This window comes from Sesamum indicum, linkage group LG6, assembly GCF_026168435.1.
Source record: "Sesamum indicum cultivar Baizhima isolate 11 linkage group LG6, ASM2616843v1, whole genome shotgun sequence".
Taxonomy (NCBI): domain Eukaryota; kingdom Viridiplantae; phylum Streptophyta; class Magnoliopsida; order Lamiales; family Pedaliaceae; genus Sesamum; species Sesamum indicum.
Window position 1 is genome coordinate 20401035 of NC_142662.1, and position 12932 is coordinate 20413966.

The window sequence follows — 12932 nt, forward strand, 5'->3', positions numbered from 1 at the left end:
AAAAAAATCTAATCATCATTAAAATAATATATATATATATATATATATATAAGTAAGACAAAACAATCACTTTACAAAAAACATTAATAGCATTAGCATCAATTAATGGAGAGAAGTACGGGAGCGACATTTTATAAACTAGAGGGAGTCTTTTGCCTAAGTTTTAATTTTTAGAGCTTTTAGTTGAGTTTTTAAAATATAGAGGGGTTTATGAAATTGTCCAATTTTTATAATTAATTCTTGAGCAATCTCTCAAATGGATTATTAAATAATTAATTCAATCATTTATATATATTTTTTTTGAATTAATTTAATCTAGTTAAATTGATTCGTTTTTTCTTGAATTAATTCCATAGTGATTTATATGTGATTTTTTAGGTTCACCATTCGCTAGACTTGGGCATTGTCCAACACAAATAATTAATTTAATTTAATTTAATTAATTATTAATCGAAAATGCCTGTCACTATGGGTGACCGTCTTGCAACGATTCATGGCACTAGAGATTAGGTGAATGTTGGTATGAACATTTAGGCTTTTGAGTTCCATACAGGTACGGTCCTTCCATTGATCATTTCTTGGCCTTAGTCTAGGGCATGGAATTGAGCGTCGGTTCCCATTCTAGACCAGGCAATTATGCTGAATACTTGATATGCATTTACTCTATTGATCGACAAAGGAAACTATTTCCTATTCGACCAATCGCTATAGCCATAGAATTAGAGAGTCTAAACCATCTTAGAGTGCATAGGAGATATATCCATCATATATTGATAGGGAACAAATTCTATCTTGAAATCCACCGTCCTGACTACATATTCCGACTACACTCGACAAGGCATATAATGACCATATCGAAGATACATTCATATCTCGCCAGATCCAAGATATAGCCATGATATGTATGCGACTGCTATGATTTTTCAAGTCCAATGACTAATCCTGTATTACCCAAGACGGAATTCAAGTCACACCGATCAAGCCTCCAAGGCCTCCACATGATGGTTCCCGCAAGTCAGTTCAATCAGTTAACAACCTTGTAAACTAATCCATTAAAATTGCATAGACATCCCATTTTTGTCACCGATGAAACACAACACTCATCCAATGAATGCAATACTTCGTGCAAGTCTCTACAGGACTCTCGAAGCCCAGTCTCGAGGTCCTCGACTTGGAACATTTCAAACCAACTTTTAGAAGTTGGTTTCATAGCTGACATCTAATGCGCAACCTAACTACAGGTGTTATTCAATTGGTCTCTAGGCATTTGTTGTAACATTAAAATACCGTTCAACGTAAATAGTAAGCACAACAAACACATGGTGCCATAGAGAAACGCTTACTACATTCATCAAGATAATATCACATTCGTAAAGATTGCTAAATGATTCCCAAAACCGCCAATCCAATTGGCTTTCTGATCACCTATTATAACACTATTAAATAATATTATATTTTTTTTATTTCATTTAACATATAAAGACTATATGTATAAAGATTTTTGAATAGAATAAAAGATAAATTATATTTTACCATTCGAACTATACCCATTTTTATATTTTACCATCAATACTTTTTTGTGTGAATTTACTATCTCAACTTTGCAAAATTTGCACTTCACCATATATGATCATTTTGTCGTTAATAATTCTTGGTAAAACATTACATGCTATGTATATGTGAAAAATATCATATCATATAACCCTTAAATATTAAATATGCATTGCATGTGATGCTTTTCGATAAAAATTTTGGTTGAAAATCAATTATAAATGGTAAAGTGCAAAATCTTTTAGAATTGAGATGGTAAGTTGACACAAAAAAATTTTTAGATATCAGGGTGTGAAAACAGTTAGAATTCAAATGACAATATATAATTAACCCTAAATTAAATAATATAATTTTATTTATATATAATATCTGTATATTAAATAAAATAAAAGATTCAGTAAAATTTAACATAGAAATTTCAAATTTCGTCGTCACGTTCACACCCTTGATCTTTTATCAGAAACCCAAAAAATGAGAAAAAAACTATCATTATGTTTGGTTTTATTTTCTGAGTATTTTATTTTTTGTTTTGAAGATAGAGAAAGAAGAATGAGATAGATAAGTGTGTGTTGGAGATAAAGCGTATGTTTGGATTTGTTTTCAGAGATAATTTAAAATAAGTTGTGTAGGTTTGATGTTGGGATTTGAAAGACAAAAATCAATGTTCATTGTTAAATCATATCTCTTTTATATATAAATATTATATGTTTAATATTATACTTTTGGGAGACAAAACTCACTATTCATTGACAAATCATGTCTCTTTTATATTATATTTATATATATAAGTATATATATTATATAAAAAGTTCAAAAATAAAAAAATATACAAATAAAATATAAAAAATAATAAATAAATATTAAATGTGTTTTGTCTTATTTTGATTGTTATTCAAAAATAAAACCAAACATTATGTATAAATTTACTTTAAAGTCAAGCAAACACCTAAGCCATTTTGCTTATGATGATTACGCACATCCAAGACTTTGTTGGGATCAATCCAAAGACATCAAACGTCAAACACTAATAATCAAAACCGCGGGGTCCACCAAGAAGATTCAGACAAAAGGGCTCCACCTTTGTCTTTAATTTCTCCTCCAGTTTTTGACACACTCTCCGAGTCGAAGCTGTGTGTTCACACTCCAACCTGTATCCCTCTATTTTATCTATTGGAAATCACGCAAGTTCTCATTGTGTTTGTGCGTGTTGGTTAATTTATTCACGAAAACTTCGTATTTGAATCCCATTGTGTATAAAATTTTTTGATCAACAGTAGTAATAAATTGCGAGCAAAAAGCAAAATAAAAACCTCGCTCCGTTCTTGAAACAAGTCAACTGGGCTTCATTATTTTCTTGAGAATGCGACTCTCATCGTCAGAGAATCCCTTGTTCTGAGGTGATCTTATAATCTCTCTCAGCTGCATTTTATTCTCCTCTTGAAAAATACAAAGTGTTGACTTCTTATGATTTTCCATTTGTTGCAGATTCAAGAATCTTGAGTGAATACTGTTCGTTTACTCGGGATTATGGCCATGGCGGAAGATGATCTGTACACTAAAGATGGAACAGTGGATTACCACAATAACCCTGCAAAGAAGAATAAAACTGGAACATGGAAAGCCTGCCCTTTTATTTTAGGTACTTAATATTAAACTTATACATATACACATCACTTTCTGGGAACAGATTTTCTTTGTAGCTTTATCAATTCTTCCAGTTTGATGATATGGTTTGTGGATTTATGTAAGTGGGCTCCAGAGTTGGTAGCTAGTTTCGTGAAGAATGATGTCTATTTCCAACTCTGAAGCTTGGGTTTCTTGTGTAAGGAATTGATCTTAGCAAGATTGCATGAATTTGTGCAGAACTGTATTGGGTTTAATGCAATTTACCTCCTTGACATTACAAAAGAGTAAATTATCTGTCTATGGAAAGCATAGCAACTTACCTCCATGCATCTTTTTAGGATGAAGGTAAATTGCTTTTATTTTAAAAGTATAAGAGAGTAAATTGCTATATTTTAATAAATACAAAGGAATAAAAGCTATTTTTTTTTTCAATATTATAGAGGATTGTTTGTATTATATTGTTGGGTATCAGCCCCTGAACAGGGGCCACGCCCTGCAACCAATATCAACTAAGCATGGAGTTGGATTTGCTGTTGTTGAATCTAGATGTAATATTGGGGCATGCTCCATACTTCCAGTACCATCTTGATACGGAGTGATTTCTAGTTCGAAGTCTAAGGCTTCGGTTTCTTGGTATGAAACACTAATTTACTGATTTCTTTGGTTGTTCTGCCAGGAAATGAATGTTGCGAAAGATTGGCATACTATGGGATGAGCTCCAATCTGGTGGTTTATTTCAAGGAACAGCTGAACCAGCACAGCACCACTGCTTCTAACAATGTGTCGAATTGGTCGGGAACATGCTACATTACACCACTCATTGGAGCATTTGTGGCTGATGCATATCTAGGAAGATATTGGACTATAGCACTGTTCTCAATCATATATGTCATTGTAAGTTTTCTTGGTTCAGTTGCGAATGCTCTTTATAATTTAAAGAGCAACTCAGCTACAGAATTTTCAACCAATTTGTTAATTGTAATGAGTTGCATGGATTTGGATATGCATGAAAGATCTGGAATGGAAGAATTTTGTGTAAAGGGTAGAAGAATCAGATTTTAATTTCAGAGTGAAGACAAAGATTAGTTTTCTTAGGCATGATCGTTGCGGTTGTCATGAGAAATCTGTTTAGGAATTGCTGTTGAGGGCCAAAAGAGATTTGAATATACTGAGTTTGTGCGTCTCTCCTGTAGACTTTGGTACAATTGCACAAAAAAGATACTGGATTTTGGATTCGAGGGGATACCCTTCTTAAATTACCAATAATTAAGTGATTGCTTTCAATGTGAATTATGTTCTGACATGAAATATAATTTTAACTAGTTGACAAGTTTCTTGCATAGAGAGTATTGAGAACAAAACAGAGACGGAACTGTGAAATTTTGAATGTGAATTTTCACTCAGGGGATGACATTGCTGACACTATCAGCATCAATTCCGGGCCTGAAACCAACCTGCCAAGCGAAAGACTCCTGCCATGCAACAAGCACGCAGGCTGCAGTTTGTTTTGTTGCACTTTACCTGATTGCACTAGGAACAGGCGGTATTAAGCCTTGCGTCTCGTCCTATGGGGCGGATCAGTTTGATGATACCGACGAAGTTGAAAAGAAGCACAAGAGTTCTTTCTTTAATTGGTTCTATTTCTCAATCAATATTGGTGCTCTTATTGCTGCTTCTGTCCTCGTCTGGGTACAAATGAATGTCGGTTGGCAATGGGGATTTGGGATTCCTGCTGTTGCAATGGCTATTGCCGTGGTGTTTTTCTTTTCAGGCACCCGATTGTACCGTAATCAGAAGCCTGGGGGAAGCCCTCTCACACGCATCTGTCAAGTACTGATAGCTTCTTTTAGGAAGTATAGGATTGAAGTTCCGGCTGACAAATCGCTCTTGTATGAATGCAAGGATGCTGAGTCTGCAATCAAAGGAAGCCGCAAGCTTGAGCATACTGAAGATCTTGGGTAAAATCCAATCACGAGCTATTCTCCTCATTGATCGTTATGCAATGACAACATATGCATTGTTGTTATGAAATACGTAGAAAGCCGAATAGGACTTTCACGGAGAACTGAGTTTTTCCTGTGTCTAATGCAGGTTCTTTGACAAGGCTGCAGTTGAAACGCAATCAGACCACATGAAAGGCTCAGTGGATCCATGGAGACTTTGCACAGTGACGCAAGTGGAGGAGCTAAAAGCCATTATACGACTGCTTCCCGTATGGGCCACGGGTATAATTTTTGCCACTGTATACGGTCAAATGAGCACCTTGTTTGTGTTACAAGGCTTGACAATGGATGCTCAGGTGGGGAAAACCGGCTTCGAGATTCCAGCAGCGTCCCTAGGCATTTTTGACACCCTCAGTGTGATATTTTGGGTTCCCATTTACGACAGAATCATCGTCCCTGTTGCCAGAAAGTTCACAGGCCACAAAAACGGTCTTACTCAACTCCAACGAATGGGGACCGGCCTCTTCATCTCTATTTTCTCCATGCTCTCTGCAGGGATTCTCGAGCTGATTAGGCTCAGATATGTGAGAAGGCACAACTACTACGACCTCAAGGTAATACCAATGTCAATTTTCTGGCAGGTTCCTCAGTATTTCATCATCGGATGTGCAGAAGTGTTCATGTTCATTGGTCAGCTGGAGTTCTTCTATGAGCAAGCTCCCGATGCCATGAGAAGCTTGTGCTCTGCTCTTCAGCTCACCACGGTCGCTCTTGGGAGCTACTTGAGTACTTTGCTTGTGACTATAGTCACCAGAATTAGTACCCGGAATGGGAAGCTCGGATGGATACCGGATAATCTCAACTATGGTCACCTCCATTACTTCTACTGGCTCTTGGCCGTGCTGAGCGTGCTGAATCTGGGGGTGTTTCTTCTGGTGGCAAAGTGGTACACTTACAAAAAGCCACTTGGAACTCTTCGCTGATGGAAAGATTAGGACTGATCAGTCTGTATATCGCATACAAGCAGATGTTAATGGCTACCATACGCGTAATTTGATTCGTGAAACTGTAAAAAGCACTGCATTAGACTCTCCACGTTGTGCTTATGTCATGTGATCACCTGAAAGGGAATCTCTGTCAAATATTATGAATCATTTAAATATATGTTTGCTAAGTTAGTGTGCTTCTTGTTGGATGCTTTCGGCCATTTTGAACTTGTGCAGGAATGGACCGTAATACACATACTTTTTCATTATTCGCCATAAGTACAATAACACATTCAGATGCATGTACAAAAATATTTACAGATAATAAATTTTTAGTTTTTTACTAATTTTTTTTATGGCCAGCATTTACTTATTGCTTTGTATTTAAATAAAGGAAAATGAACATAATGCTTTTGAAATATAACGAGAGAGAAAACAAAAGATAAAAAGATCATATTGTAAGACAAAAATAAATAAATTCAAAAGATAAAATATTATAAAATCGTGAATGAAAGAGAGGAAATAATAAAAATTAAATAAATAAATAGTTAATTAAAATTTTAGTTTTTTTAATTGCAGATAGTGAGAATATGAAAGTTAGAAATAGCAGAATATGGGAGTTGAAGGATGAAGCACGCAAAAAAAAAAAAAAAAAAAAGAATTACAAACTAAGACAAACTCTTCCCTCTGCAATAACTAAACGAGTATAAATTTTTGTTATAAATTTAGAGGAATTCTAAATTTATTACCCTATCATTCCTAATAGAATATAAAAAAATGTTATATGTATTTCTTTCAAATTACTTTCTTATTCTTTCTAAAATTTCTTCTACAAAATGCAATACATGGTGGTATTTATAGACCAACAAAATTGTGGTTACAAAATACATCATGGAGGATACAAAATGGTATAACATAATGGATATTAAAATTGAATTGCAAGAGCTATATGCATTCATATATACATATTATATATAATACTCCCCTTGATTGCATACTTCTTTATCATATACATCCTGCCTCGTTAAAAATCTTGCTTGGAATAATCCAATGGGATAAAAACCAAGACTAAGGAAAAGAGTACAGTTGTATAATCTCTCCCTCAATTTAAGCAGATATCTTTTAGGTGTCGCATGACAATATTACGTACGAGTTGTTTGAACAAATATGCTAAGTTTGGACTTGATGAAATTTGTTTTAGATCAACTTTGCCTTCCACTTGAAGCTTGTGAGTGGAGAAAAATTTTGGTGATATGTGTTTGATTCTGTCGCCTTTAATATAACCATTCTTGATTTGGGCGATGCATGCCGCATTATCTTCATATGTTGCTGTTGGACTTTTCTCGATTGATTCTAGTCCACTTGATTCACGAAAAACATAATGTATTAGTGATTTAAGCCATGCACATCCACACCTAGCCTCATATAATGCAATTAATTTTGCATGATTTGATGAGGTGATTACCAAAGTCTGTTTGGTTGAACGCCATGAAATAGCAGTTCCACCATACATGCATACATATTCAGATTGGGATATAGCTTTATGTGGATCAGATAAATACCCCACATTTGAATAACCAACTAATTTGGTTGTTTTGGCATCATCATGCAGTTCAAAATATAGTCCCACAGTTGTTCAATTACTGATAAACTGATTAAAAATCTAAGTGTGGTTGCATCCACTACAGGGGAATATGTTTTAGTATAATCAATTCCGGGCTTTTGAGTAAAGCCTTGGGCCACGAGTCTAGCTTTGTACCTTACAACTTTATTTCGTTTATTTGTCTTTCGTATAAACACCCACTTATAGCTAACTGGTTTTACACCTTTTGGTGTTGGAGTTATAGGTCCAAATACTTCTAGCTTATTTAGCGAGTCTGACTCATCTTGTATGGCCTTTTTCCAACTTTTTCAATCATTTCGATGTCTACATTCCTCTATAGCTTGAGAATCATTTTCATCTTCATCCATGATTTTGACGGCTATAGAATAGACAAAAATATAATTTATTTCAATTTCTTTTCGATACCAACCTAAACTGTTATGAGCATAATTAATAGACATCTCATAACTGTCCTTGAGATCTTGCTCATTACTTTTAGAGTCTCAGATAAAACCGCTTCATAGATTTTATCCTTAGAGACGATACTAGCGGTCACATTAGAATCGTGATTAATTGAGACGATATGTTCCTTTCTCATTCGAGGATTTGCATCTTTAGAGCCAAAGTGGTCTACCACGCTTCCGGCGTATTTGTCACTCAGATGCCTTTGATTGAGTACTAATTGATTCAGGGACTTCTAAACGAGCTGGAACATTTTCAGCTGGAATATGTGATTTTGTGACCTTTTTGGTATCTATTAAAACTTTTGGTAACCTGTTTGCAACACTTTGCAAATGTATGATCTGTTGAACTTCAAGTTTACTATCATTTGTCTGTGGATCTATAAAAGACATAGATGTTGTATTCCACGCAATATCTTTCCTTTAATCTCCTTATCTACTCCTCCTAATACTGGGAATATTGTCTCATCAAATTGACAATCCAAGTACCTAATAGTGAATTGATCACTGGTCATTGGTTCAAGGTACTCAATAATTGAGGGAGACTCAAAACCAAAGTAAATTCCCAGTCTCCTTTGTGGCCCCATTTTAGTTCGTTGAGGAGGGGGTATCGGGACATACACCGCACAACCAAACACCTTTATATAAAAAATATATGGTTCTCTTCCGGAGACCAATTGTGATGGAGAAAATTTATGATAAGTGGTAGGTCTAAGACGAATTAGAGTTGTTGCATGCAAAATTGCATGCCCCATGCTGATGAAGGCAATTTTGACCTCATCAATAAGGGTCTCGCTATTAATTGTAATCGCTTAATTAACGATTTTGCCAGGCCGTTTTGAGTATGTACATGAGCAATTGGATACTCTACAATTATCCCAATCGATTGACAATAATCATTGAAGGATTTAGAAGTAAATTCTCCCACATTATCTAACCTTATCCTTTTAATAGGATAATCAGGAAAATAAGCTCTTAGTTTAATAATTTGGGTTAACAGTCTTGCAAAAGCAAAATTTCATATAACAAGCTTACATGTGACCAACGTGTTGATGTGTCAATCACCACCATAAAATATTTAAATGGCCCATATGATGGTGTTATTGACCCGCATATGTCTCCTTGAATTCGTTCAAGAAACATAGGAGATTCTATATTTACTTTTGTTATTGATAGCTGTGTAATTAATTTTCCAAGAGAACAAGTTGAACATATAAAATCACCTTTAACAAGGAACTTCAAGTCCTTTAGTTGGTGTCCATGTGAATTTTCAATGATCCTATACATCTTTTTTTTACCTGGATGGTCAAGTTTATCATGCCACAAAGTAAAAATACTTTGATCAACTAATTTTGGGTTAGTGATACTATGTGTTTCAACGGAGCTTATCAATGTGCCATATAAACCAGAAGTATATGTTCTCATTCTTTCTAAAACTTGTTTCTGGCCAATTTTATATGTTGTAAGGTACAGATATTCGATACCATTTTCATTCATGGTTTCAATATGAAAAACTATTTTGTCAAATATCTTTAAAACTTAATAAGTTCCTTTGTGATTTACTAAAATATAAGGCATCAGTAATATGTAAACTTATTTTACTAAAATATAAGGCATCATTAATATGTAAACTTGTCCCTTCAGGTAACAAAATAGTAGCTCTTCTGGAGCCTTCAATAAGATTACTAAGTCCTGAAATAGTATTCACATTTGTTCTTGTCATTAACAAGTTTGAGAAAAAAATTTTGTTTCTCAGAATTGTATGCATAGTGGCACTATCAACAAGACAATGCTCCTTGTCATTGAGATTTGTAATGGCTTGATCCATTCTATATAAATGAAATAGACATATAATAAGTAAAAGAAAAACTTCATTCATAAAATATAAAAATATTACAATATAAAAGAAATACTCTAAAAATGAAAGTAAACATAACTGAATAATAGAAACATACTAATAACATATGAGATAAATAATCAACAAGCATGTTCAAATCCTCAGTAATGTCACCAAACTGTAAGGGCAACTCAGGGAGATCTTTATCGTCATTTTCAATAGACTGAAAAAAATATGATGCATCCATGTGGGTATTATCTGACATTCCAGCCTCAACAAAATTAGGCTGAATTTCTTTACCCTTTGCTTTCACAGAAGCCTAGTATAATTTGACTAAATGTTGTGCCGTACGACAGGTACCGAACCAATGTACGGACATCCCACATCTATGGCGAAGATTTTTATTTGTAGTTTTCTCTTGTTGATTCTTTGCCTTGTTTCCATTGTTATTCTGAATATTGGGATTAATCCATATATTATGATGATTTAACATGACCATTACCATGCCTACGACCACTACCACGACCGCTACGACCACGTCCATAAGAATGGCCCCGTGGCGAGCTCTAGTATCGACCATGCCCTATTCGTGAAGAAGTAACATTTGCTTCAGGCAATGCCACTAAATTTTCAGGAAGTGGTTTGGAACCAGTGGGTCAGGTGTGATGGTTATTCAACAAAAGCTCCTTGTAGCTTAGCAAGTGGCCCAATCTACATCACAAAATGCCTTTAGACCAAGATCACGATTAGAAGAAAAGAACAAACCTGTTGATGGGCTGCCTTTCAGGTACTTTACAAGGTGCATTGCAGCCTCCCAATGATGCTGGCATTAGTGTTGTATATGTTGACTTAATTGTTGAGTTGCATAGCAAATGTCAAGGTGTGTAAAGCCCAAGTAAAGGAGTCTTACAATGAGTTTTCTGTACCTAGATGCATCTTATAAGCACCCCTTACTTCCAAAAACAGTTTGCAGCCTGCAGGCAAGGGGTTAGTGGTGGCTTTGCTATTTGAGAGCCCTATATCTTTGATAATATCCAATATGTACTGATTTTGTGATATGATCATCCCTTGTGTAGAATGAGCTATCTCCAGCCCCAGAAAATAAGTAGCAAGCCCTAAGTCCTTAATGGTAAAGAGATCATTCAAGTATCTTTTAACTTCCATGATAAGTTCATCTGTGGGTGCAGTAACAAGTATGTCATCAACATAAACTAAAAGTGCAATTAAATAAGAATCATTTTGTTTAATGAATAGGCAATGATCAAGAGCTGATTGTAAGAAGTCATTTTCAGTTTTTTTGTCAGTAAATTCTTGGTTCCATTGCCTTGAAGCCTGCTATAAACCATACAATGACTTCTTAAGTTTGAATACCTTACCTGTAGGAATTTGATAACCATCTGGTGGATCCATATAAATCTCCTCATCCAATACTCCATGTAGGAAAGCGTTATTTACATCTAAGTGATGTAAATTCCACCTTCTTGCTGCTGATACTCTTAGAAACAATCTTACAGTGACTGCCTTTGCCACAAGTGCAAAACAGTCACTGTAGTCCTCACCCTCAATTTGGCTATACCCCTTTTCCACTAGCCTTGCCTTACACCTCTCCAAGGAACCATCAGTCCTCAATTTTATTTTATATATCCACTTACAGCCTACACAATTCTTACCTGGAGGTCGAGGTACAATTTCCCAAATTTTATTTTTATCCAAAGCATTGATCTCTTGTTTCATTGCCTCCTTCCACTCTGGTTTGCCTTGTGCTTCATGGAAGTTCCTTGGTTCCTACACAGAGGATAGACTCTCCACGAAGCATGTATACTTATGTGTTAGTAAGAAATCAGTAGATGAGGTTATATCCTTGGAATTGTTACATATGAAGTCATTCATCCATATTGGTTTTACAGATGTCCAAGTGGACCTTCTAAGTGTCACAGGCCTATCCTCCTGTATGTTGCTTGTTTCAGTACTCTGCTCTTCTTGTTCAGATTCCATTTCTTTATATTCCCCCTTTGGAATGACATTGGGAAGTGGACATATGGTCTCAGAGTCTGATAGATGAGAAAAAGGGAAAGATTTTTCATGAAATATCACATATCTAGTGATGTATAGTTTCTTAGTCTCTAGATCCATTACTTTATATCCCTTCATCCATGTGCATATCCTAAGGATATGCATTTTGTTGCTCTAGGTCAAACTTCCTTTTAAAAGGCAATATGTTTGTGGCAAAGCACAAGCAATCAAATACTTTCATGTGAAAATAATTAGGGGCCCTTTTGTATAGTAGTTCATAGGGAGTTTTCCATTGTAATGTTTGTGTTGGGAGTCTATTAATTATGCAAGTGGCAGCCAATAGTGCCTCAGTCCAGAACCTTTGTGGTACACTTGCTTGGAACATCAATGATCTATCCACTTGAAGGACGTGTTGGTGTTTCATTTCAATCTTGCCATTTTGTTGAGGAGTATATATGCATGACTTTTGGTGAACAAAGCCTTTATTTTTAAAGAAGGTTTGACAACTTTCATTAGTGAATTCAGTGCCATTATCAGTCCTTATTTGTTTAATTCTGGACTCAAATTGAGTGTACACTAAATTATAGAATTGTTCCAATTTTGCTTGAGCCTGAGACTTATGAATCATAATGTATGTCCAGGTAGCTCTGTTGTAATCATCAACAGTGGTCATACCAGAGTGCACTTCCCTTTGCTTTTCCGCTCGTTGTACCATGCAGTATGCCTTCCCTACTGTGGGGAGTGGATCCATCAAAAGTACCTGGTTCCTAACATGATCATATATGTCGCTTAATCCCATCAAGAATTGCATCAACTGGTTTGATGCAATTCTTTCAAACATCTTCTTGCTAACCCCACAAGTGCATAGAGGCAAAGGATAATGTGTTGCCCTCTCCATTTTCTTGTAGCTCA

The 12932-nt window shown here is 35.3% G+C and overlaps 1 protein-coding gene across 1 annotated transcript; it reads left to right on the forward strand.

Moving 5' to 3' along the window:
• The first annotated feature begins 2686 nt into the window (after positions 1 to 2686).
• Positions 2687 to 6298, forward strand: LOC105164216 (protein NRT1/ PTR FAMILY 8.1). Its single transcript, XM_088881695.1, has 5 exons — positions 2687 to 2948; positions 3037 to 3190; positions 3854 to 4071; positions 4582 to 5135; positions 5269 to 6298. Exons 2-5 carry the CDS (start codon positions 3079 to 3081, stop codon positions 6101 to 6103), a joined length of 1719 nt encoding a protein of 572 aa, XP_088737821.1. The 5' UTR covers positions 2687 to 2948; positions 3037 to 3078; the 3' UTR covers positions 6104 to 6298.
• Positions 6299 to 12932: the final 6634 nt, after the last annotated feature.